At 58.6% G+C, this 24,789-nt stretch overlaps 3 protein-coding genes across 5 annotated transcripts; all 3 read right to left on the reverse strand.

Annotated features, from left to right (window-relative positions):
* Positions 1 to 1,666: 1,666 nt before the first annotated feature.
* On the reverse strand, positions 1,667 to 10,135 carry LOC116629133 (rab-like protein 6). Its single transcript, XM_032399429.1, has 3 exons — positions 9,769 to 10,135; positions 3,453 to 3,587; positions 1,667 to 1,752 (listed from the first exon to the last, which is right to left on the reverse strand). Exons 1-3 carry the CDS (start codon positions 9,896 to 9,898, stop codon positions 1,667 to 1,669), a joined length of 351 nt encoding a protein of 116 aa, XP_032255320.1. The 5' UTR covers positions 9,899 to 10,135.
* Positions 10,136 to 10,544: 409 nt separating this feature from the next.
* LOC116629134 (coiled-coil domain-containing protein 183-like) lies at positions 10,545 to 20,180 on the reverse strand. 2 transcript variants are annotated; one of them, XM_032399431.1, is made up of 14 exons: positions 18,955 to 20,180; positions 18,321 to 18,442; positions 17,779 to 17,856; positions 17,414 to 17,581; positions 17,106 to 17,210; positions 15,157 to 15,279; positions 13,754 to 13,879; positions 13,601 to 13,655; positions 12,968 to 13,068; positions 12,248 to 12,408; positions 11,810 to 11,978; positions 11,613 to 11,723; positions 11,447 to 11,543; positions 10,545 to 10,708 (listed from the first exon to the last, which is right to left on the reverse strand). In XM_032399431.1, the coding sequence occupies exons 1-14, from the start codon at positions 19,022 to 19,024 to the stop codon at positions 10,590 to 10,592; spliced, it is 1,605 nt and encodes a 534-aa protein (XP_032255322.1). In that variant the 5' UTR covers positions 19,025 to 20,180; the 3' UTR covers positions 10,545 to 10,589. The 2 variants fall into 2 exon arrangements, with proteins under 2 accessions (XP_032255322.1, XP_032255321.1); XM_032399430.1 differs by having other exon boundaries at positions 10,564 to 10,708; positions 11,447 to 11,723.
* Positions 20,181 to 21,346: 1,166 nt separating this feature from the next.
* On the reverse strand, positions 21,347 to 23,667 carry LOC116629136 (transmembrane protein 141). 2 transcript variants are annotated; one of them, XM_032399432.1, is made up of 5 exons: positions 23,556 to 23,667; positions 23,187 to 23,253; positions 22,902 to 22,985; positions 22,519 to 22,626; positions 21,750 to 22,174 (listed from the first exon to the last, which is right to left on the reverse strand). In XM_032399432.1, exons 1-5 carry the CDS (start codon positions 23,607 to 23,609, stop codon positions 22,161 to 22,163), a joined length of 327 nt encoding a protein of 108 aa, XP_032255323.1. In that variant the 5' UTR covers positions 23,610 to 23,667; the 3' UTR covers positions 21,750 to 22,160. The 2 variants fall into 2 exon arrangements, with proteins under 2 accessions (XP_032255324.1, XP_032255323.1); XM_032399433.1 differs by lacking the exon at positions 22,519 to 22,626 and having other exon boundaries at positions 21,347 to 21,981.
* Positions 23,668 to 24,789: the final 1,122 nt, after the last annotated feature.

Below are 24,789 nucleotides of genomic sequence, written 5' to 3' on the forward strand. Positions count from 1 at the left end.
CTGGGGGATGCGACGCTGCTCCCCAGGGCCCTCTCTTCTTGGGGGTGCCCCAACCAGCAGTTTCTGGGCCCTGCCCCAAGACTCGCCGGGCCTCGCCTCTGTGCCCGCTCTCCCACTCTCCACCAGGATCTCGGCCTCTCAAACTTGATGCCCTCTGCTGTTGTGCATGCCGCTCAGACCCTGTCCAAGAGGCAAGCAGCTGGAGCGGTGGAGAGGGGGCTTTTCCTTCTCACCCGGGGGACCAGGCAGCACGGAGCTGTGGGGATGCTGTGCACCCACACACAAGCCCAGGACCTTCGCCTGCGCTGCCACCCTGTCCCCGGCCCTCTCTGCGCCTTGTGGGACACCATGAACAGCCGGGCCAAGGGATCCCTGCCCCAGCCGTCCCTGCACGTGGTGTGCGGGTTTTGTGCCTTCCACGGGCAGGAAGCGGGGCACACCCATGATCCATGGAGTGGAACTCTATCTCCTCTGCACCACGGGGCAGTTCCCACCAGTGATAACGTCACTTGCTGACCGGAAGGGGCCCTGTCCCCCCAAATATGGACTCCACTCTGGAAACCTGCATCCTACCCCAAACCAATGGGGCCGAGGCCAGGAAGGGGGTGGGCAGTGCTTCAGGAGGGGAGCCCCCAGGGCGTGGAGGCTTCCCCTCAAATCCACAACGGTAACCACGCCGCACGGGCTGCCTTCCAAACACGTGCATAGACACGCTGCCGGCCCAGGTCTGGAAGCACGAGGCCCACATAAGCCCACCAGGGTTGAAGGCATCCCGGTGGGCAGCAGTTCCTGCTTGGTGCTCCTGCTCGCCCTCGGGCTGTCCTATACCAGCTGAATCAGTCCTGGGAACCTAAACCCACCTCCTGAGAACACGGTGAGAGGAGAGGGGTGGGCACATTCCGCACCAGAAACCAGTCTCCTTTCTCACTGGAGGACACGTGCAGCTGTGGCAAGCCTCCCAGGTCAGAGGTCAGACCACGCTCAGCAGCACACGGGCCGCACAGGGCACTAGCACCAGGGAGGAACACGGGCTCAAGGCCTGAGAGTGAGGAGGAAATAAGAGGGTGCCGAAGGGGGCCCATGTCTGCCCCTGACCGCCAGGCACAATGGGTACGGCCCCGGAGGTTTGGGGCCCCGACAGCTCAAGCGCTTCCCTGGGAGAGCAGAGACACCCGGCCGGCGGCGCCCGAGCGGAGCAGTCAGGTGGGCATGTGCCCCCGAGGGGCGGCAGCTTCGGAAGCCAACAAGCTGGCGCTCAGCTCTGGGCGCGGGGCCGCTGCAGCGGGGGCTCCTGGAACAGCCCACGCGGGCCTCTGGGTATGGAGCCCCCCCCAGCTCTGCCACCGTGTCCGCCCCCCACTACCGTGTGCTGCCTCAGTGGGTGAAATGTGCATTTCAGCAGCAAAGGCTGCAGTCCCGACGGGTCACCGCTGGGCGTCCCGCCCCGTCCACCCCAGACGCAGGAGGGAGCTGCTCTAAGGCCCAGACCTCCTGCAGCCCCGGGCTGCTCCTCGTCCACCCGGAGTCTGAGGAGAACGCAGAGACTTGCATGTCTGAGATGCCGGACACGATCCCCGTAAGGATGCGCCAACGAAGTGGCCGGGGGGGGGGGGGGGGGGGGGCGGGGGGAGCAAGGAGGACTTCTGTTCACAGAAGGAATAAAGCATCAGGAAAAAGTACTCATGATGAAAAGATATGACTTACCTTTGTCAACTACGTCCCAGACTTCAACTTTCACGATATCATCAGTGGCTAAAGTAGGGGAAGACATGAAGATTAGTGTCCAACATGACCTTCGACCTTCTGGTCACACTTGGGCTCTTAGGGGCCGTCCAGGTGTTGCTGTGTGTTCCCATTCTTCCAGTGTGGGTCCCCCACCAGGACACCTCGGGCTCCTCGCTCAGCACCTTCACCAAGGACACACCACTCCCACCCGCAGCCTTTGCACCAGCTGCAACCTCCTTCCCCGGAGGGCAGCAAGGCTCCTCGCTGTTTTAGGCTTCTGCTCGGGCTGCACTGAACGACCCTGGCTTGTCCTCAGCTGACATGCTCCCCATTTCCTGCAGATGTCCCTGGGGCGGGCTCGTCCCCGGCCAGGTCCACATAGCTAGGGTCCCCTCTGCAGGTGCACCTGGGGAGCAGACTCTGGGTGCTGGGGCAGCTGGGGAGCAGACTCTGGGTGCTGGGGCAGGCCTCAATGGGCCTGACCATGCTCTGGCCTGACTCTTATCCAGCGACCAGCCTCAACTTTGTTCCATGGGACGTTGGCCCTCTCCAGCCGGCTGCTCAACATCGAGCTTCTACTGAAGCTTTTGGTGGAGCTGAGCTGGCACAGGCCCCTGCTGGGAGGTGGGCGCTCGCACAGGCCATGGGGATGGCTCGCCACCAGGCTTTCTCAGAACTACTTGTCTTTCCGTGCTCTGCTTGTTCTCCAGAGGGGAGACTCTTAGCCCCTCTTTGGCGGTCCTCTGCCTGGGATGGGTGCCAGGACCCAGGGAGCGGACCCTGTGAATGGCCCGTCTGGGCCCAGGGTCTGTGCCATGTCTCTTGGTGGTCGGCCCAAGTGCAAGGACAGTGGGCTCACCCCTCCATCCCCACGATTCCTAAGGGAGAGGGGACAGGTGGGGCACTGCTGAGGGGCACAAGAGCAGGCTGCCACTGCCAGCTTCACCCCAACCGGGAAGGAGTGCCGGGGCTGTGGCCCTAAGGCTCTGTCAGCCCAGCTGGTGAGCTGGGGTGACGCCGGGCCGTGCAGCTGTCCTGGGATGTGGCTAGGCCGTCACTCGGTGGGAGTCACAACTTCTACAGGCCCCACGTGTCCTGTTCACAACTATATTTTTTGGTCAGTAAAAAGGAATGTTTGAAATGGTTCAAAAGACTTTTACTTTCATGGTTTCTGAACATGCAAAGCAACTGTCTGCTGCCCATGGGGCTGCAAGGCGAGGCATGTTCTGTCCATCAGGCAATCTTGCAGAGGGAGAGCACTGGGGCTCAAAGGGACTGAGGGGTCCCTCCTGCTGGTGGAACACATGTGCGCCCAGTGCCGGTGCAGTGGGGAGCATCAGCTACCGGCTCCCCCAGATGTCGCCCGTGTTAACCTGGAACTTTTTGCCCTTTGGGGGTCTCTAGAATTGAGAGAGGGCTCCCCATGCGGAGCCCCCACCACTGCCTTGTCGGTTTCTCTGCAGCAGTGCCCGTGGCCAGGGGGGTTTCAGGGCCACCCAGGAGCAGCTCTAGTGAGTGCCCCCATGATAGCGCCTCTGCTCAAGGAGGCTCCTCACGTCTACAGGGTTTCCATGATGACACCACGGCTGGGGACGCCGGGGAAGGGTCTCTGAGGAACCAGCCCTAGGGAGGATCCATCAAAGCCCCCACCCCGCAAGGGGCACCATGCTGGCGCTCTGACCTCGCCTCTGGCCCGCCCCGTCCCCTGGCCCGCACCCTGCCCTCACTTTTGTAGTTCCAGTGGATGCTGGTGACCTGGATCTCCTGCGTGGGGATGTACTCCTCCACAAACTTCTTGCCCTGGAGCCGGTGCCACAGCGCAGTCTTGCCCGTGTTCCTGTCTCCTCGGATCACTATCTTCACTGGGGGGAAAAGGACAGAGCAGGGAAGCAAATCAAACTAGTGGCAAACTCGAACTCCATCGATGGAGTCCACACGCCACACACGTTTGCTTCCACACAGAGCGTGGCCTATATGGCTGGCAAACAGGGAAGAGCTGAGTGCTGGGGGTGGGCTGCTGGGAGACCCCCGAGGGGCCACGGCCCCAGCCTGGCCCTCGGCTCTCCCTCCCTGTTCCACAGAGGAGGGCCCCGAAGGCACTTCCCCTCGGGCTGATGGAGTCATAGCCCGCTCAGACTTTGCACCTGCAAGAAAGTGGTCTCCCCTGGAGCTGGACGTCCTGGGGATCCCTGACTCACAGGGCCAGGGTCAGGCTGCAGGAGGGGTCGGGGGGCGGCTGACGTTCTCCTTAGGCAGCTCCCTAGATTTCCGTAACTTGCTCTTAACCTACTTTTTCAGAGCCCTGGTATTTTTAGCATACAATTTTGCAGAGTGCCACTGTTTTCAAGGCCACACAGGTGGGGTGAAAGCACAAAGCCAGGATTGTTTTACTTGCTGCACACGTATTTACGGAGCAGCCTGTGAGATGGGTGCGCACACGCGGCGGTGACCAAGCCCACAGGCAGCCGAGTGTGTGGACTCTGGGCAGGCAGCGGCCAAATCCTGCAGCACCGTGCAGGAAGACGGGCTCCTGCCGCGTTCAGTGTAAGAGTGCCATGGTCTGGTTTGTTCTAGAAAGATGAAGAAGAGCGGTCAGGAATGCCACACAGAGCCAGAGCAGGGGTGAGAATGGGAGCAAAGCTGACGGCCATGGTGATGGACTGGACCCCTGGGAAGGTTCTGGCTTGAGAAGACGTGTGGATGGGCAGCCTGTGGGAGGGAACTGCCATGCTCCTGGACCCAGGGCAGGTGCCTGGAGTAGCCCTGTGGACAGAGGACGGTGCTTCACGCCCTGGGGCTGGGCGAGGACACCGAAGAGCTGCCCTAGAGTCCTGGTCTGGCCCCCCTGGCCATCTGGCTTTTCCCTCCTTGCACCCCCAAGTGCTCCAGAGCCCCTCTGCTCTTGCTCACTCACTACTCCTCCTGTGAAACTAGGTCACCACATCAATCTCCTCATCCCATCCCATGCTCCCCCAGTCCCAGCTTTAGTCTTTGGGACATGCTAGTTGTTCTTCACTCGAAACATCACCTACTTTATCATGTCACCAGATAGGACACAACAAGCCACTGCCCTCAAGGTCCGGGCAATCTAGACTCGATTCCAGCCAGAAGCCAAACACCTAGGAGAACCTGGGAGAAAGGTCAGGGCATGTCTGTGCTGTAAGCTCAGCTCTGGGGATGTCCTGGGTCCCTGTCATGAACCTGAACATCCTGCAGGAAGCATGCCAGTTTAGGGGAGTCCCCCGACACTGGGGCCTCTGTCCCTCGTTCAGTGAGGATGAGCGGGACAGACCATGTGCAGCTTACCCCCAGGGGGTGGCAGGCTCCTATCCCCAGAAGACCCCTGGCCAGGCTGAGGGCAGGACAAATCCAGAGCACCAGTCCCCAGGCCATCCTGAGAACAGGTCAGGAACTGCACTATCTTTTTACTCTCTGGATATTACTTGTTATAGTGTTATGTTCTTATTTCATGGTTGCAGTTTCTTACCTTTTCTTAGCTTAGCTTTCCGGAGGCAGGTTCCTTTTCAAATCTACTTGTCCTTTTTGTATAGTCTTTAAATTCCAGCTTATATTTTCAAACCTCTTTTATTTCTTTGAACATATTATACATACCGACTTTATTTTTCATTGAAGTAGAGTTGACATATGATATGTTAGTTTCAGGCGTACAACACACTAATTTGACATTTATATACATCGTAAGATGTTCACCACCCTAAGGGTCACTACCAACTGCCACCAAAGTTGTTACGTTATTACTGACTGTGTACCGACTTTATGTTCTGTGAAACCTGACGTTTTCAGAGGCCAGGGTCTGATGTTTGCTGTATCTGCAGGATCCTGGGTGCTTCGTTTACTGAGTGTTTCCTGATCTTCTACCAGCAGCTTGTCGTTTCTTGGAACTTCATCCACAGGGCCCCTTTAAGGTCTGGGTTGAAGCCGCATTCATCAGAAGGCCCCTGTAATATTTCTGCCTGTCGTCTGGAACACTAACAACCTGGGAAGACCTTATGTAAATTCTCCATTTGAGATTTTTGGGACCACATTGATGTTTTTAAGGAAAACCCACTTGGAGGTCACCCACTTGGGCTTTGTGCAGGGATTCCTAGAACGGGTTCAGTTTTTCTTCTTGCCCCAACCCAACTACCACATAGCTAGGGTCAGGCAGACGCCCTCAGGGAGAGGGCAGCTTCAGAGCTGGCTTCCCTCCCAATATCCACTCGCTTTGCTTTTGAGAAAAGAGCAATGAACAGCTGTACAATCTTTATTTAAGTTCAAGAACTGAGTGATGTGTTGATGTTTTTCTAAATGTTTTATTCAAATGTTTAAAATGGTTTTTAGGGGAAGGGCTGCTCAGGTTACCAGCTCTATCGCACCGCTAGAAACAGAGGCTGGGCACTATGGAAAAGACGCTGTGAGTAGTCAGCTTCCTACAGCTAACAGCGTCCTGACAAAGGGAAAGCTCTTATTTTTAATTTTTATGTTAATTTTTTCCCTGAAGAAGAGCATATATCTGCCCCCTCCCCACTTCTAATTTATTTTTCCTTGTGCTGGGAGTAATTCCATAAACCAATGGAAAAGCTTAATGAAAGTGGGGAGTCCTTGCCTTGGTCCGGATTTTAAAAGAAACACTTCCTCTGTCTCATTAGTACATACAGATACAGGTTTTGGTAGATACCCTCCTTTTGGTAGAAACAGGTAAAAGAGGTTCCCTCTGTTCCTGGTTTACTAAGAAGTGGGTTTTCCCTGGGCGCCTGGCTGACTCTGTCAGTGAAGCGTGTGACTCTTGATTTCAGAGTCGTGGGTTCGAGCCCCATGTTGGGTGTGGAGATACTTAAAAATAAAATCTTAAAAGAAAAAAAGAAGTGGGTTTTCTCTTTTTATTTTCTGTAAATCATGAATGGGTGTTGAATTTTATCAGAATTTTATCAAGAATTTTATCTTGCACTTATTGAGATTGTAATGCTTTTTCTCCTTTAATCCACGGTAGAGCATAGAATATATATTTTCTGTTAATCCTTGCATTCCTGGGGTAGTAGTACTTGGTCTCAATGCAATGATTTGTTATTAATATTCTGACGACTTTCTAGTGCTCATTTCCTGACCTCTCACTAGGTTATGAGATCTGTGCTCATGGACAGGACTGGATGGTTACCCTGCTTCTTGTGTTTTCCTCCTCTGTCTGGCACCAGAGTTTACCAAGTGCAGGAAGCAAGCTGAGCACCCGCGCCTTCCACGACATTTCAGCCAGAGTGATGCTTGGCTCTCTGAACGCAGTTTGTTTGTTCCTTCGTTCCTTTCTTTTAGAGAGATCATGCACATAAGTGGGGTGGGGGGAGGGGGGGCAGTGCAGAGGGAGGGTGAAAGAATCTCAAGCTGAGCCACGGGGCCTGGCATGGGGCTCAATCTCATGACCTGAGCCAAAATCACGAGTCAGACGCTTAACTGACTGAGTCACCCAGGTGCCCTGATGTTCTGAAAATTTCTAATGATGTGTCTGGCTATGTATGTTTTTAAAACTCTGGACTTGGACTTCTTGGGAGTTTCATGTATTTTATGAATTCTGGAAAATCCTCAGTCTTCATTCCCTCCAATACTGCTTCTTCCCCGTTCTCGCTATTCTGTCTCAAAGTCCTATCAGGCATGTGTTGGAATCTGCTTCATTTCTGGGCTGCACATCTCTCTTCCGGCACCAATTCTCTCTTTAGTCTGGTTATTATGCTGATTCACCTGTTTGTTGACTTTTTAATTTTCACGATCATGTTTTTCATTCCTAGAGGTTCTCTTTGGTTCTTTTTCAAACATGACTTGTCTGTTCACGGAATCTTGATATAATCTTAAAGCTATTTCCTTCTTACCCTGGAAAAGCTCTCTTATTCTGAAATCAACCTTTCAAAAGGTTTGTTAGTGAAGGAGTGCTTAAGTTCATTTTTAAATTCTAGCACTGAGATCCACCTGGCCAGGACTCTGGCTGTCCCAGTGTCTGGAGGCATCCTTTGTGAGGAATGCAGGCCTGAGCAAGGGCACTCCTGACAAGTTCCATTAGGACTGGTGTTTCCTCACTTGGAAAGTTGTCCCAGTTAAGGCTTCTTCACTAAACAGGGCTAAGAAATTGAGTCCAGTGATGGTAGAAAGGACAGACCAAGTCCAGTAACATTCTTTCTTCCACTCTGAATGTAAATAACTTTCAAACTATAATTATGGTCCAATGTCTCATTCAGGTTTTGATTCTAAATTTGATGTGTATGCTGGGGCTCTTGCATGTGACCTGAGCCACTTCTCATTATCAGAGCAACTTAAAAGGAAATGACTTGTCTGCCCCAAGAGGACAAGGTTCTGTAAGAAACAACATCTACACTTGGACATCATCAACTCTTGCCATTAAAAATTCTGAGTGTATAGTCATCAGATTGCTGGCTTGTTTCCCCTATGTAAGATATTTTGGAAAATAAAGGAAATCAGAAAGGTTCCAAGTTGCATATTGTTCAACTACAGAGAGAAACTCCCTCTAAATGCAATTTCTCTCCATCTCACCCCCTTTCCTGCAGTCCTAGGGAATCATAACCTGTCCCCCAACTACCTGAGGGTGGGTTTACTTCTCTGGAACAATTCTACTGAGCCACCCACCCCCCTTTCTTTAACCACCCAAGGCTAGGCAATGTGCCTCTCAGGAATTTCTTTTCAGAAGGTGAAAAATTTACAGTTTCCAGCTCTGATTTCCACAAGACTAGGATTAAGTTTAAAATAATACCATAAGTGATAAAAGTAAATGAGGGAATCCAAATGTAGATCCTATAGATTTGTGCAAATGAGTATTTTGACTTAACATTCTCTTCTCTGAATGTGAGAGAAACAGATACAAAATTGTGAGTTGAATACAACTAAAACGACCACTCTTTTAAACCTGCACAGAGATCTTCCCAATTAAGTTTCTTAGTATCGTGCATTACTGTCTAAATAGGTCACCATAGAGACCAGAAAGCTCCCCTTGAAGTAGCAAAGGGAGGGGTAGGGAGAAGTCCAAAATCTTGTAGCAACATATGAAAATACTTGAAAAGGAACAATTTAAAAGCAGAGAACAACATAAAAAGCTTTTAAATAATGCTAGGAAAGGGACAGCAAGATGGAAGAACTTAAAAGAGGTCAAGAGAACAGTTAGCGTTCAGGAGCTATACAATTTACATAATTTATAACAGGCCTGGAAACGTCCTGGGCTCTCGGGGCATCTGAAAATAACTCCTCCTTCCCTCAGGGGAAAAGAAGTCTCCTACAATAAGTAAGAGTCTTTGTGCCTTCTGGAGCTTTTTCCAAATATATCCCTTACAAATGCTTCTTACAAAAAGGAGGGGGTGGGGCAGGAATATGTGGCGTACATGATATTCCCTTTGAACTGAATACAAAGTCGGTAAAGAAAAATCCCAATGCTCAAACCACCAGGGCCAGCTGGATCTCACAGCTCCTGGGCAGGCAGTCACGTGGTTCATTGACGGGGAGCCCCACCACCCCTTCAAGCGTCACAGACCACAGAGCTTTCCCCACGTTATGTAAGAATCACTCTTAGACGAGGTTATCCGGGCCAATCAGGGCACCGCAGAATGCACCAGGAAACGCCTGGACTAATTTTACCGTGCAAACTAAGGCACAGATTTCTACACGTGCCGGTATTCCTCGGGAATGACCCACCGGTCAGAGGGGAACGCCATGGGCCGAGTCGCCCACCCTCCGGCCGTGGGGTCCTCCAGGACCTCGTCTCCGGTCCGGCATCAACTCCCGACCCCGAGTGAACGCCCCTAGAGTACCTGCCACAGGTAAGGGCTCAGCGTATCTTCAACAGAGATGAACAGGACCTGCCACATCCACCCGCAAACCGCAAGGCCCTGGGGGCGCGACAGGGCCCCAGTGCTTCCGGGCCCGCGACGCGACCTGGTCTCTGCCAAGTCCCAGTCGCCGCGGCCCGCGGGGCAGCGCCCTCCTCCGCTGTGCCCTCGGACCCCACTTTCCACGTCCCCCCGGAGGAACCCTGAGCGCCCGGCCTGCACTCACTGTTGTACTGCACCCCTTTGGCGAAGCGCCTCTGCAGCGCCTGGTTCATGGACTGCAGCCCGGCGGGGATATTCTTGTCGCGGCCCGGAGCCTGCTCCGACCCCACCAGCTTCTTGAGCGCGGAAAACATCTTCCCGCTCCCACGTTCGAGCCCGGCGCGGCCCGCGAGCTCAGCGGCGGCGGCGACGGCGGCGGCCCGGCGCGGGTCGCACCATGTCCTGGGTCCCGGCGGCCGGGTGCCTGCCTCGAGGGCGGCTCGGGCTCAGCCGCGGCGGTTCCGCTCCGGCCCCCGCGACCCCCGGCGCCGCCACCCTCCGCCTGTCAGAGCCGCCATCTTGGCGCCGGCTCGACGAGGCGCACGGCTACGGGGTGCCGCGAGGGCCAAGGGGGCGCGCGCATGCGCGGCGGGACGCGCATGGACACGGGCTTGGCGCTAAGGAGCGCCGCGAGGGCCCTGGCCGGGCGGTGGCGCCGGCGCGTGCGCATGCGCGGGAGGGCGCGGGCGGCGGTGGGCGCGGAGCCACGTCGGCCGCCGGGCCTTCGGAGCCGTCCCCGGGCTTCCGGAGCGGGCCTGACACCTGTCCGCCTCCTCGCTGGGCCCACCCCTCCCACTCACCCCTCAATCCCGGACCCACACCCAATAGCCCACTTTCCCGCCGACTTCACGTGATCCCCCCACTTCCGCGGCCCCCCGGGTTCGTGTCTGAGACTCCTGTCCCCCCGGTGTCCCAGCAGTCCTGGAAAAATGTTTATTTGTTTAACAAAGCGCCGGCTGGGGGGCGGGGGGCTGGGGGCGGGGCAGGGGCTCCTCCTCCTCGGGGTTACTTTTTCTTCTTCTTGGCCACCTTGAGCCTCCCCTCGATCAGCCGCTGGGCCTGCCGCTTGATCTCGGCCCGCGAGGGGACGTAGCTGTGGTCCACGTCTGCGAACTGGAAGGTTTCTAGAAAGGAGCGCGAGGAGGAGGGGAGCCGCGCCCTGCAGCCCCTCTGCTCCAGCGAGCTTGCTTCCACTCTGCTCTGTTGGCCTGCATTCATCCCAGGGCCAGGTACTAACTACTTTTTCTTATTTTCTCTATTCCTGGTGCCCTGGCATTTGGGGTCTTACACGCTCGGGGAGAAGCTGCCACTCGTAGGGCTAGCCAGTTCTTAGAGAGGGCAGAAGGCTGGCCGCTGGGAGCCGTCTCTCTTGCACACCAATCCGTCCAGAGCCCACACCCGCGACCCCCTGCTTTATCAAACCCTCACACCAAGCCAGTATTCCCCCGCCTAAATCAACCCAGGGCCAGGCACCAGGCAACTGGGAACAGCCCTACACCCCAAACCCACCAGAATTGTTCAAAAAGCCCATCTGAAGCTGTTTGCCCTGTCCTCCACCCCCGCTTTCCTGCAGAAACCCCAAGAAAGGCCTAGGCCATGCCCTCGCTCCTCTCTGACTCCTGGAAGGCAGTGATGCTCCCATATGTCAGGAAATGTAACAAATTCTCCTTCCGATGGCATTAGCCTCTCCGTGTCCTCACTAAGTCACCTCCCTGAATTAAAATCCCATGGGAAGGGGGGATGCACCCTCTCTGTCCCTGTAGTGCCCCTGTGCCTCCAGGCTGTCCCGGTCAGACGGAGCCATCTGCCACTCCTCCCCTCCCTGTGGCTGTGTGGCCTGGCCCCCAGCCCCAAGCCTGTACCTATCATATCCTCCTCCGGGTCCTCAAAGCTGATCCTGGTGTTCTGCTTCTCCTTCAGAGTCGAGGTCTCCAGGGTATCCCTCACCTTTGTGTCCACCTGCAGGGCACAGGGGACTGTCAGTCCAAGGGAACGTGGGACGTGTGGGCACGCCCAGCCTCCAACTACCTCCTCGCTGCTGGACAGCATCTGCACTCTGTCAGCCAGGTACAGGAGCTTTGCTTCGCAGTACGCCAGCTTGCCGAACATGTCGAGGCTGTCAGAGAGCGCCACTTCTTTCTGTAGGCCGGGACAAGGATCCCGTCTCTCCTCTGGCTTCTCCCGGGGACTCTGTGCAGGCGGCTCCCCCCCACCGCACCTGGTACCTGGGCTGTGGGCAGGGCAATGCCAATCAGCCGGATGAAGAGGTTGTCAATGCCTGTCTGGATGGTCAGCAGCAGTTTCTGGCTCTTGGTCATGCTGGAGTAGGCCAGCTGCAGTCTGTCTTCCTCCTCTCTCAGCATGTCCTTCATTCTCTTCTCCACGGACTTGAAGCTGTTGGGGAGGATGGTGGCACAGATTCCGGGCCAAGGCGGCCTGAGCCCTGAGCTGAGTGCTGTGCTAAATTAAGGAGCTCCAGAGTTCAGATAGCTCAGGTGTGGGCACGTGGCACCCCTTGACTGGGCCCCTCCACCCCACCTGCCAGGTACCCGCAAGCTTGTTGGCAGTGGACACTCTCAGCTCGAGCTGGGCCCCAGCCCACACGGGCTGTTCACGAGGATCAGTCGGGGGGCCCCCGTGGGAGGCAGAGGCCTGGAGGGTACCTAACGGAGCTGGGCGTCTCGCGGAACTTGAGCATGGCCTCCTCCATTTCCAGCTTCTTCATCAAAGCCTCCAGCTTTGCCCGCCGCTCCTCACAGTCCTCCATCTGCAGCTCCAGGTTCTCCTCGGTGTTCCTCTGAGCCAGGAACCGGCCAGCGATGTCCTGGTGGGACCAGTGTGGGGAGAAGCAGAACTGGTTTCTTCTGGGTCCCTCCCCATGGTCAGGAATGATGCTGACTGTGGCCAGGCACTGGGCAAAGCACTTTAGGTGAGTCAGTGCATGTGACCCACACGACAAGCAGAGAGGGCAGACAGCCCAAGGCAGAGACGAGGAGACCACCCCTGAAAGACTGCCTCACTTTGAGCCACTTGTCCAAGGATGGACAAGCTTATGTCAGGGCCGAGGATGGGAGCTAAGGCTTACTAATAATAAACCCAGATCGGATTAAACACAAGGGCCAGGCAGAGGCGGCCTCTCATTGTGGTCTTAGGGGTTTGGGAAGGGACAGAGTTGTAGGTGGCGGTCTCAGCACTTGGGTCCTCGAATCCCAGCAGGCTCGTGCAGCCCCTGGAATGTGACTTGGATATGCTAGAGTGCTTTCTACTTTCAGCCGTGGGGGCTGCAGCTCTGTGTCCCTTCATTCAGCAGGCTCAGCCGGGCCTTGGGCTGGGGAAGGGGCTCCCTGCCTTCCCCCACCCCTAGGAGAGCCAGGGAGCAGTACCCAGAGGTGGGAGCACCGCACAGCTGTCTTCACTTTCTCCACCAAAGCAGTCACATCTGTCTGGTATTCGATGTCCGCCTTGGAGGTCTCTCTTTTCCTCACTGGGCAGAGCAGAGGGGAAGGGTGGCCAGCATGCAGGAATGGCGTGGGAGCTCTGCTCGAGGCCACCAGACACCTCTGTGCATGCCCAGGCATCAGGGGAGACTACCAGAGAGCTGGGCAGGTACCCATCAGAGCTACCTGCCCTTTTACCTGGCCTGTCCGGGATGCCCCAGGGCAGCTCCATCCAGAAGCAGCCCGGCATGGGGCCTTTGTGGCCCTTCTCAGAGGCAGCCCAAGGGTCCAGGGGGCCGGACTTAACTCTTCTGAGGAATCACTGGGTGATCCAGCCCTGGGGTGACAGGGAACAGCGGAGAAGCTGGGGGCTTGGCCACACTCGGCAGCGAGCCCAAGGATGTGGGCTGTGGCTGTTGGCACTGAGCCTCTGCAGGTAGAGCCGGGGAGGGGCAGGTGTCTCCCTCACCCTGGCCCCTGCAGGTTGCACCTGGCCTCACAGAGACCTGACTGGGTGGCCTGTGCCTGTGCTGGCCTCCTAGGACCCTGGCTGGGGGCGGCAGAGAGCTGAGTGCTCACCTTTCACAGTTTCTGTACCCATCAGATTGGAGGGGAAGTCCAAGTCCCGCCGGCCCTGGTAGGAGAGGGAGGACGAAGTGAGCAGCACCCTCTGCTGGGGAGCGGGCCACCCAACGTTCCTTGCGCTGCAGTGGGGGTCCCGCAGGGACTTACCCGGCGATACTTCTCGTTGGTCTCCTTCGTGTGGATCTTGTCAATCAGCTTCTTCTGCTGGTTGAGCCGGTTCTCCCGAGCCCTGCGTTCCTCGATGAAAGTTGCCTCCCCTCGCCGCATGTTCATCTGGGGATGCGGGAGGTGGGGCGGGGTAATGTCTCACCGAGGCCCCCGTGGTGCTAAATGCAGCATTCAGTTTCAGTCCCCATCTTCTAGATTTGGGAATAGCATTGGAGGCTCTTGGCTGCGCCCTTCTTCCTAAACTGCGCCTGCCTGCCGGCTTTCACCATCCTTCCTGCTTTCCGCCCTCCTCTCTGGACTCCTCCTCCCACGCTGGGCCTCTGAGGGGTGCCGCCTTCCCCTGCCCCTCCTCTGCTGGAGTCACCCACCCCAGCTGCAGCCAGGGCTCGGGGACCCCATGTCTCTTTGTAGCCTGGGCTCCCCGCTGCCTCGGCCGGCTCAACGGGGAGTGATTCCATGTGTCTAAAAAGGAACCTGACATCTTCCCCCAGACCTGGTCTCTTCCCCAGTGTCCTGCTTTGGTGGCTAAACCCATCATCCATCCGCACCTGGCTATGCTTCCTGGACGCTGCTCTCCCCCTCCCTGTCCACATCTGGCTCGGCGCCAGACCACTTTGGGTGACCTTTACAGACTTCTGGGCCCCATTGACGTTCAGGTACCCAGCGCTACCACTGGTCCGTCCCAGGTGACCAGTGTCTGGACTCTGGTTCCCTTGGGTCTCTGCAGCCAGATCATGCCTGTTTTTGAAATGCAGATCTGATCCCACTGCCCCTATGTTTCCTCCCAGAGCTTCAGGTTGGGTGGGGGGCCAGGACCTAAGCCCCAATCACCCTGCTTCCTCCACTGGCTCACAGGCTCCATTCCTGTGCATCTCTGCTCCAGCCACTTGCACCTCCTTTGGCCTGGTTATGCCCCAGGACCTTTGTTGTCCTTCATCTTCCAGGGTTCGGGCCCCTCTGACCTCCAGAGCCCCACTCAAGCATCGCTTCCCTGAGCAGATAAGTGCCCCAGGGGGGCCCCACATCATCCACTCCTCTCTCTGCAGCACGGGCCAATGAGTGTGTGACATTTCTTCACGGACTACTGGATGGCTTCGTACACTGGCCCCTCGTGAGGATGACACATGCCTGACTTGCAGGCACAGACTGGGTGAAGGGATGGCCCCTGCCTGGGCCAGGCACATTCCCTCCTGTGTCTCCCTCCAGGCTTCCATGTCTGGTGGGACCCTCTGTGTCCAGGGCCATCATGTGTGAGCAGAGCAGGCTCGTGGGGTAGCCAGTGATTGCAGGCAGTGTGGGTTTGGGGTGTTCCTATGGACCCTGGGCCAGACAGGTCTGAGAGGGAGCCCTGAGGGACCCCCAGCCCTGGGGCTTGAGCTCACCTTGACCTCATCTGTAATCATCATGGCGTCCTGGGACATGACTGTCATGTCTGACAGTTCTGAGCAGTAGTCGCCCACCAGATTCTGCAGCTTGTCCAGCTCTGTGGGGTATCCTACCAGTTCCTACAATGAACGGGGCAAGAGCAGGGGTGCCCGGTGGCTCATTTGGTTAAGCGTCCGGCTTGTGATTTGGGCTCAGGTCCTGACGTGATACTGAGCCCCATGTTGGGCTCTGTGCTGGGTGTGGAGCCTGCTTAAGATTCTCTCTCTTCTTCCTCTGCACCCCCCCAACCCCCGTGCACGCTCTTTCTCTAAAATAAATAAATCTTAAAAAAAGAAGGGGCAAGAGCAGAAACTGATGGCCCAGGGGCTACGGGCCAACCAGATGCTGCCCTTCCAGAGTGGACCATCCCTGCCCCCAACTCCTTACCCCAGACTGTGCAAGCCCTGAGGACAGTGATGGGGTGTCCCACTGTGTGAGAGGTGACCGCCACCCAGGGTGGCTGCTGTCTGAAGTGAAGCAGGGAGGCTCAAAACACAGATGTGGGGTCAGAGACTCAGGGCTCAAGGCCAAGGCTGCCCTGGCCAGCTGGCTGTGGGAACTTGGGAAAGCCACTTAACCTCTCTGAGTGTCCCCATCTGTTGATAATGGTTCTTTCGGAAGGCAGCTGTCAGAATCTATTCAGAAGGTATAATGAGGTATTAAGCTCAGAGCCAGCTTCATAAATATCCAATATATATGACTCTTAGTACTTTGCTGTTAATAACTACAATGTAGAATCTTTGCTAGTTTTTTTAAAAATACAGATGACCATGGGAGTTACTTTTGAAAAATGCATATGTTCTGGGGGTGCCTAGGTGGCTTATTCGGTTAAGCATCCCACTCTTGATGTCAGCTCAGGTGTTTATCTCAGGGTCGTGAGTTCAAGCCCTGTGCTGGGCTCCATGATGGGCATGGAGCCTAATTAAAAAAAATGTGTATGTTCTGAAAAGAGTATGCCCCTGAGGGGACAAAATGCTCCCAAATGAAGGGGGGCTGGACCCAGGAGTACAACTGGAGGGGGAAGGGGTGTGAGGAGGCGGGTCCAGGAAGGCAAGGTGGCAGGGCCTTCGTCTGGGTCTCTAGGAACAGGGTGCTGTGGCAAGAGGGACAGGCAGGAGGACCATGGTGGCCTGGCTCTGTGGGCTATGGGCCGAACCTGGAGGGCTGTGACTCCAGCCAGGAGGAGCTGCAATGCCTACCCATCCCACCGTCCTCCCAAACCACACTTGCACCTGTCACCTGCCCTCCGGGGCTCCCCCTGTGCCAGCCTCAGGATGAGGGAATTGGGAGAACTTCCTCACTCTTCCTGCCCCGCCTGCCACAATGCTCCTCGCAGCACCTCGCAGCCTTCCTGTCTTCTGGTCCTCCTCCTCCCCATGGAGAGGCCCTGCCTCCCAGCAGGACTCATGGCCCCTGGGGGCAGGGTGGGCGGCTTGGAAGAGGTGGGCAGCAAGCACGGGGTTACCGGCCTGCTCAGAGGTGACTTGCCCTCTATGATGTTAGGGCACTTTCTGAGGGCTCAGGACCCATCTTTTGCCCTCAGAGGCCAGGCAAGTGAGAAAGGATGGGGCAAAATAAAAACACTGAACCATCAAATACATGCAAAAACCCAAGCAATTCTGATATATCCCATAATACGCCTTTTTGAAGAAGCAACTAACAAGTTTCCACATACAGATACATGGTGCCCCTGCTCAGCTGGGGCCCAAAGCACGGGTCTGTCCTTGGGGCACACTGGCCTGAAGGAGAGTTGCAGCCCCTCCCCTGCGGGGGGGCGGGGAGCGTGGCCCTGCCCCGGAGGCTCCTGTCCCCACTGAGATGCATTGCACCTAGGCTGGGGCCTGAGACTCCTGTGCTCACGGCCAGATGGCTTCCCTGGGGTGGGGTGTGGGGTGAGGGGGCTCACTTTCTTCAGATAATCCAGCAGGTCCACGTACAGCAGGTGGATGTTCTGACTTGTGGTGATCTTGATCATGGTCTTTTCAATGTTGGTCTCCAGCTGGCGGATGACCTGGGGGTGGCCCGAGGGCACACAGTGCTTGGGGACAGACCACCGGAATGCCCACCTGGAGTCTGACCCCGGAGGATGCGCTTTCTTCCAGGGAGGGAGGGACGGAGAGTGTGTGCGTGTGTGCGCGCGCCTGTGTGTCTTTCATCTAGCCCCGCCCCTTCCAGGGCCCCGCCCATCCCACGAAGCCCCGCCCCGCCCGCCACCTGTAGCATGCGCAGCTCTTCCTTGGTGGCGTCCGGTTGGCTCCTCAGGCCGGCCAGCTCCAGCTGCATGCTCTCCAGCTTCTGACCGCGCCGCCGCACCAGGTGAATCAGCACGTTGTGCACGTTCACGCGGTCGAAGACGTACTTTCGCAGCTTCTCCCGCGCCACCTGGGTCGGGGAGGGCACGGCCCGCGCGTGGGTGTGCAGGGGGCCGCGGAGCCCGCGCGCGGCGGGGCTGGAGGGGCGGAACCCCTGGGATCGGGCCCCCGCTCTGCCCGCCACCGGTTCCGCAGCGTCGTTTAGTGGTGGTGGTGGGGGGGTGCACTGGCTGGGAGAGGCTGAGGGACCCCCTCCTGCCGCCTCACCTCCATGGAGGAGCGGCAGTGCGCCAGCCTCATGGACACGTCCTTCCCGCAAGCCTTGGAAATGGTCCGCTGGTCATCCTGCAGAGCGGCGGTGGCTGAGCTGGGGCCCTGGTCTCTCTGTGTACCGCCAGCCCCTAGTTCCGCCAGGCATTCTCCCCCCGCCTCCTCTACCCTGTGCTAGCCGGCAGCAAGGCCCCATCCGGCTCATCTCTGCTCATATGTGATGGAAGTCTGGAGGAGAGGGCCCCGTCTCCCCTACATGGCCAGAGAGCCAGAGGGGCCCGTGCTGTAGGGGGTAGCCCCGAAAAGGACCGCAGTCAGGCCCACCCTGCCTGCCAGGCTTTCAGGAGTGACTGGAGCTAGGGGAACAGGTCCTGGGAAGCCCCTCCCCAAGATGCCCCCTGGCTCCTGAAAGGTCGGGGGGAGGGGGGAGAAGAGGAGATGCCTGCCCTCCACCTCTGTGTGGGACTGTTTCAGCACGTGCATGCCCCCCCCCCCCATCCCCAGCCAGGGGTCAGCAGGGAGGGGGCAGGACTGCTTACCTTATTGGCCAAAACCCAATCTTGGGCCCCGCGTCGGATGTTGCTGCTCAGGAGAGCCAGCATGGTTTTGTTCTTGGCACTCTTCTCCTTTACCGCTTGGATTTGCAGTGCCCGACATTGCTCTGCAGTAGGGGGTGGGGAGCGGAGGGGCAGAGGGCCAGGAGGCCAGGATGTGGGCCAAGGGCTGGCCGGATTCCTGAGCTGGGGAGGCTCCACACCAGGGAGGCCCAAGGTGGGGTGGGCACGAGAATGCTGCCTCCACAGCCACGGTCCTCCCTCCCACCTACTAAGGCTCACTGGCTTCCCTGCTCAACAGTGCTTATGTGGATGGCTCTGCTGGGCAGTGGGGAGGGTGAGGTGGCAGCCAGAGATGGGCACATCCTGGGATCCCTTCCAGACCCACTGGCCAGGGAAGCAGATGGGTCCTTGCCTGTCCCCTCTGGCTTTGGGGCTCACTGAGCTCGCAAATCTCCTTGAAGCCCCCTGCATGGCAGCCCCTTTGGTCCCTTCTCTTAGATCTGTTGAGGGAGGTGGCCACTAGTCCTTGTTTGCCCTGGACTGGCCCTGTGTTAAATCTGAAAGCCCCTGAGCCCAGAAAGTGGCCAGGCAGTCTGGAACCTGGGGGTGGGCTCACCTTGGAGCCGAGTGATTGTCTTCAGCTCCTGGATCTGCTCGTCCACATCTGCCTCGCTGCGCATCTTCATGGTAGCCCTCAGGGTCCTCCGGGGACCCTCTGCACTCCTGCCCTCCCTGTGCTGGGCCTGCTCAGCAGAACTGCATGCACTTCAGATTGTCCCCGGAATCTTGGCCCATTGTGATGAGGGCCGAGGTTCTCGATGTCCAGTTCAGGGAACCCTGGAGATCCTGGCCCGCCCTGCCCCCACCCCCTGCTCCCAGTCAGCCTTGGGGTTGTCCCCTGGATGCGTGGGTCTTAGGCTGCTCTCTGCTCAGGAGCACTGCCAGGGTGGAGGCGCCTTCCACAGGGCCATGGTGATTTGGGGTGGTTTGACAGTGTACCCCACACCAGCCCCCTGTGCCCTCCCCACCCCCTCCACACCCCCAGGCTGTCCTCTGAGCCTCCTAAAACTTCCAATCTCTGCCTTATGGGATCTCCATTCCCTCACCCCACCCCAAGCTCAGACTCTGCACCCTGGGCGACCTGGCTTGTGAGGCCCCATCTCTCCCTGCCCTTCGCCTGCTGCCTGGAGCCGTCCTGCTCCGCCTCTGCTTCCCTGGGGGAGTTCCTGGGTCTAGCTTTAGGTGTCACTTACTCTGGGAGGGGTCATCCCCGGCCCACGCTGCCCTTGGAGTTGTGTGCCCCAACCCGACAGGCTGGGATCCCAGGGTGCATACCAGCTAGGTTACTGTTTCCGGCCACGCTGCCTGAATTGGCTGGGGCTGCCGTAACAGAGTGCCACAGCCCACGTGGCTGCAACAGTGGGAATTTATTGTCTCGTATCCTGGAGGCTGGGAGTCTGAGATCGAGGTGCAGCCATTGGACAGGGGCCAATGGACAGGGGCTGCCCCCCACTCAGGAAAACTGCCCAGGCCTGGCCTCGTCCCCAGGCCCGGAGGTGGCTGTGCCTCTCCCCTGCGCCCGGGGCATCCAGGTGAGCTAGAACCTGCCCCAGGTCACATGACACAGTAGCCCATGGGATCTGTCTCTGAAGCCATGTCCACTCCCAGGCCCGTGCACCACCCAGGACTTCAGTGTTCTGACCAGCGACCTAAACTGATGCCCTCTCTCCCCCAGGAGACCTGGCCAGGCCCCAGCCTCATCCCCTTCCACTTCAGAGGCCACCTGAGTCCCGTATCCCAGACTCTCCACCATCACGCAGACCCTCAGCCTTTCCCACCCGCTCTCAGGCCCCCCGCCCCGCCCCGCCCCGCCCCGCCCCGCCCCGAAGGCTGCACCGGTCCCTGCCAAGAGCCAAGGTCCCCATCAGCCAGGCAGGGCTGGTTCCTCCTGAGCTGGGAGACGGCTGTCTTCTTGCTGTGTCCCCACAAGGTCGTCCCTCCGTGCGTGTCTGTGTCCTCCTCCCCTCAGGAGGACATGGGCCAGACTGGATCGGGCTCCCCCTCATTTTCATGTAATCATTTCTTTCAAGGCCTTGTCTCCAAATGCAGTCATATGCTAAGGTTCTGAGTGTTAGGGTTGTGACATGTAAATCTGGGGACACACAGTTCATAACCATGGCCGTCACCCATATGCTGTCTAAGACCTCACGCAGACATTTTAGCTTTCCTGGTCATTGCCAGTTTTTAAAAAGTGAGTCCAGTCCCATTTAAAACTCCAAGTTCACCTTCTGCTGTCGCTCTGAGACCTCAGGGGTTTGGCAGGACCAGTCACAGGCACGGTCCTCCCCCGTTCTCCCTGGGCCTCAGGCAAAGCCTGCTCACTGTCCCTCAGTATCGGTGAGGCCGGGGGAGAATGCCTGGCGGTACACAGACCTGGCTCTTCTTCCTCAGATATACAACCCTTGAATTTTAGCGGGCCACGCGGCTGCCCTGAACAAGGCTGTCTTCCTAGGCACCCTGGCACTGGGTGTACCGCACGACTTAGTTTTGGCCAATGGAGTGTAAGCACAAGTGGTGAGTGAACTGTCCTCCTCCCTAGTGACTGGGATGAAGACACGATGGCTGGAGCTGGCACGGCTGCGTGGAACCATGAGGTGCATCAGGAATAGAGGCCATGACAACAGGGAGCAGACTGAATGGAGCCTGGGTCCTTGACCACCTATCAGCCCCGGATCACCCACCTGGACTATTACATGAAAGTAAACCCCAACCCCAGCTTGCTCATGCCATGGTTATCTTTGGCTTCCTGTCATTTTGCCTTCCCACTAACCGATTCCCTGGCGCCTAGTAGGTGCTCAATATTCTTTTGAATGACTGGCTAGGCCAAGAGGTGCAGGAGTTGAGCTGGGGCTGGAGCAGCGTGGCCCTGTGTCGTGTACCTTCGGTGTGACTGGGAGGGCAACTGTTCAGGACAATGGATTTGCCCAGCTGTTATGTAACATATCTCTGCCTCTCCCTCGGTCGGGTGGTTGGGGTGTGTAGTCCTGCGGACAGAACTCCAGTAAGCTAGCTCTGGCCTGCCTCCACGGACCCTCACCTCCTCCTGCCTTGGAGCGAAGTGACTTAACCTGATAGGTGTGTTTGGAATGGTAGGCGGGTAGGCATGGCCACTTCCTGTGCCTTGTCTCTTGGGGGCCAGGTGCTACCTGGCTGCACACCTGCTTTGCTCCCCCGTGGCTAGATGTGTGGAAGCAGACCCCATGTGGGAAGGCCTGCGGAACCGTCTGATTCTGGGGCTGTGTTAGGAGCTGCCCCAGCAGGTGCCCCAGTGTCAGTGCGTGGTGCTAAGGTGACATTTGTCTCTCATCTTCTTACTGCTTTGACGTGCTTCCCAATTGTTTTCGAACTCAGTTGGGAAAACGCAAGGCATTTATTTGTCCAGCAACCCCCAGCAGCAGCTGTCCCCTCTGACTGTGGGGGCTGCCAGGGCCAGACAGGGAGTGTCAGAGCACCAGGGCATGCAGAAGTCCCTTCCACCAAGTGCCCAGGGCCTCTCTGATCCTTTCCAGCTCTCAGCGTCCACCGTGTTTCTCACTGCCCTCTGGGAGACCAACCACCGCAGGGACAGCCCCTCTGGCCTGACCTGGGCAGGAGTAAAGGTTTGCACAGGGTTGGCAGACCTGGCCATGCATGTGTGCAGGGGACACCGTTGGGTCACCTTAGGGTGTGAGGGGGGAGGGTGAGGCTGAGGTGAGGAGGCCCTGAGGGCTATGCTCTAGAAGTTTCTGGCCCCAGGTCTTCTGCGCCCCAGCTGGAGCTCTCCTAGCTGTGCCGATCTGTAGGAGGCAGAGGGAGACAGCTGGAATCACAGCCTCAGCTGCTCACCAGGCCTCTACCAAGAAGGATGCCCCTACCAAGAAGGTGTCTGGCCACTCTTCTTGGGGGGTCCACACTCCCAATTCTGCACCCCCCCCCAGCCGTCCCAGGGCCACCCAACCCCCCCTGCACAAGGGGCTCAGGAAGGTCTGGCTGTTGCATGCCACCCACTCCCGCCCCTCCAGGTGGACAGGCCACAGGGGAGAGGCCCTGTCCAGCCTACACCTTGAGCCCTGGGCTTGCCTGCCTAAACCTCTGGCCCTGGAGCCCCAGGCCCTGCTTCCCGCTGCCCCCGGCCTCTCACCTGTGCCCCTGTCTCTGGGGAGCTGCCCCGTCTCCAGGAAGAGCCAGAGGTTACTACATCTGTGCGACTCCACTCGGGTCACCCAGTAGCTGGCCACTGAGCCTGTGACTGGGGAGCGGGGGGCAGGGGCCAGTGGGCTGTGGGCCTGGGCCTCTGCACCTCTCAGGGAGAGGGGGCCTGGGCCCAGGCTTCTTGTGGGCAGATGGTGGTGGTGGGCTTGGCAGGACTCCCACCGAGAACTAGGACCCCAGCCCAGGAGGCAGGGATGCTGGGACCACAGCTTCCCCACCCCTAGTGGGAACCCGCCCCTGCTGAAGAGCCAGCATCCCCTCCGGCAGCTCAGGTGCACGTTAAGGCCGCAGGTGCAGGCCCTGGGTACCCACCCACGGCCACCAGCACGCTCCACTGGAAGGGGTACGGAAGCTTCCTCCGAATGAACATCTGCAGGCCGAAGGCTGCACCCGTGCCTGCCAAGAGCCAAGGGCCCCATCAGCCAGCCCGTCCACGAGGCTGGCGGGGGACCCACCTGGGCGCCGTCTGAGTGCCCACAGCCCCGGGGAGGCTCCCAGCGTCTGAGAACGGGCGGCCCGACGCCACCTGCTGGGCACTCAGGGTGAGACAGGAGGGTGAGGTCTCTCCAGACCCCAGGACTTCCGGACCCAGCCTACCTGTGACAAAGGTGAAGATGCCCTTCACGAAGGCCTTCGACTGGCACGCGGCGTACTCCCCCAGGCCCTGGGATGGGGGAGGAGTGAAGGCTCAGCTCCCCTCCCTCTTCTTTCACAGGCCCTCCTGTCCCTCCTTCGGGCACACTCTGGCCGTAAGGAAGGGGACCACGCATCGGGAGGCCCTGGGGGCTTGGACACATCGCACCTGCCTCCGTGTCCACCCAGGCTGCACCGATCCCCATAACAGGAGGGTCCCCCCGCTCTCGGTCCCTCTTCCCTGAGGAGGGTAACCCCCCTCCGAGCCCGCAGCCGCCCCGCTCAGGTCAGCTTCTGAGGTCCGGGGCCCGCGTCCCAGGCCAGCCTTCTCACCGGGTGCTTGGCGGCCACGGTGTCGTCCACCCGGGACAGACCCAGGTTCACCATGGCTGGCAGGTCCCCGGAGCGGGCGGGCGGAGCCTGCGCAGGACGTGCGGAGGGGCGGGTGCGGACAGGGGGCGGGGCCTGCGCAGGAGGGGCGGAGGGGCGGGTGCGGCAGGGGGCGGGGCCTGCGCAGGACGTGCGGAGGGGCGGGTGCGGACAGGGGGCGGGGCCTGCGCAGGACGTGTGGAGGGGCGGGGGCGAACAGGGAGCGGAGCCTGCGCAGGACGTGTGGAGGGGCGGGGGCGAACGGGGAGCGGAGCCTGCGCAGGAGGGGCGGGGCCTGCGCAGGAGGGGCGAGTGTGAACAGGGGGCGGGGCCTGCGCAGGAGGGGCAGAGGGGCAGGGACGAGCACGCCGCTGATGTTAACTGAGGGGCAGGAGCCCCTCATGAAGCCCACTGCGAGGTGCCCAGCCCTGGCCCATTTCCTGGAGGGACACGGAGGGCACACGCAAATTAGGAGAAGGTGGACAGTGTGTTTGCAGAGCAGCTACGCAGACATGGGTGGGACGCGGGGGACCCTGAGGGCGGGGGCAGGAACCTAGAGCTCAGAGCAGCAGAGCTGAGCACCCCAGGTCAGAGGGTCAAGGGGAGGACCTGTTCCAGCATGTAGAGGGGGGACTGTGTAGGTGAGGCCCCCCAGGGACTATAGGGGGGGACCTGGCCAGCACAAAATAACCTTGATTCATCTCCCAGCTCCTGCTGGGCCCCCCTGGGGCGGAGCCCAACTGGGCAGGGGGCCCCGGGGCCCTTGACATCGTCCACGCAGTTTGAGCTCCCTCCGTGGTCAGCAGGGTGGAGGCTCGGAAGACCTGGAGATTCCTTCTCCTCCCCTGAGGACAGGGGTCTGGGGTTAGGAAGCTCCCTGGAGGCAGGAACCTGACCGGAGCCTGGGCCTGGGGGAGATGGTCAGCAGCCCTGACCAACCAAAACCAGTGAGAGTTTACTGGAAGGATACTGGGGCTCCTGGATTAGCAGGAAGCTGGAGAACCAAGAGAGTGGGAACGGGGGCAGGTCCGGGGGTCTGGTGAACAGGAACAGAACAAGAACCTCCAAGGGGAAGTGTTGGGTCTGAGCCATGCTGGGGTCCTAGCTCCAACCAGCCCCTGAGTCCTAGCCCTCCTCCTCGAGGCTCAGACCCCAGGGCAGGCCACGGGGGCTGCTGGGCAAGGTGGCAGCCCCCCAC

This window comes from Phoca vitulina, unplaced genomic scaffold (genome assembly GCF_004348235.1).
Source record: "Phoca vitulina isolate PV1807 unplaced genomic scaffold, GSC_HSeal_1.0 scaffold297, whole genome shotgun sequence".
NCBI lineage: Eukaryota > Metazoa > Chordata > Mammalia > Carnivora > Phocidae > Phoca > Phoca vitulina.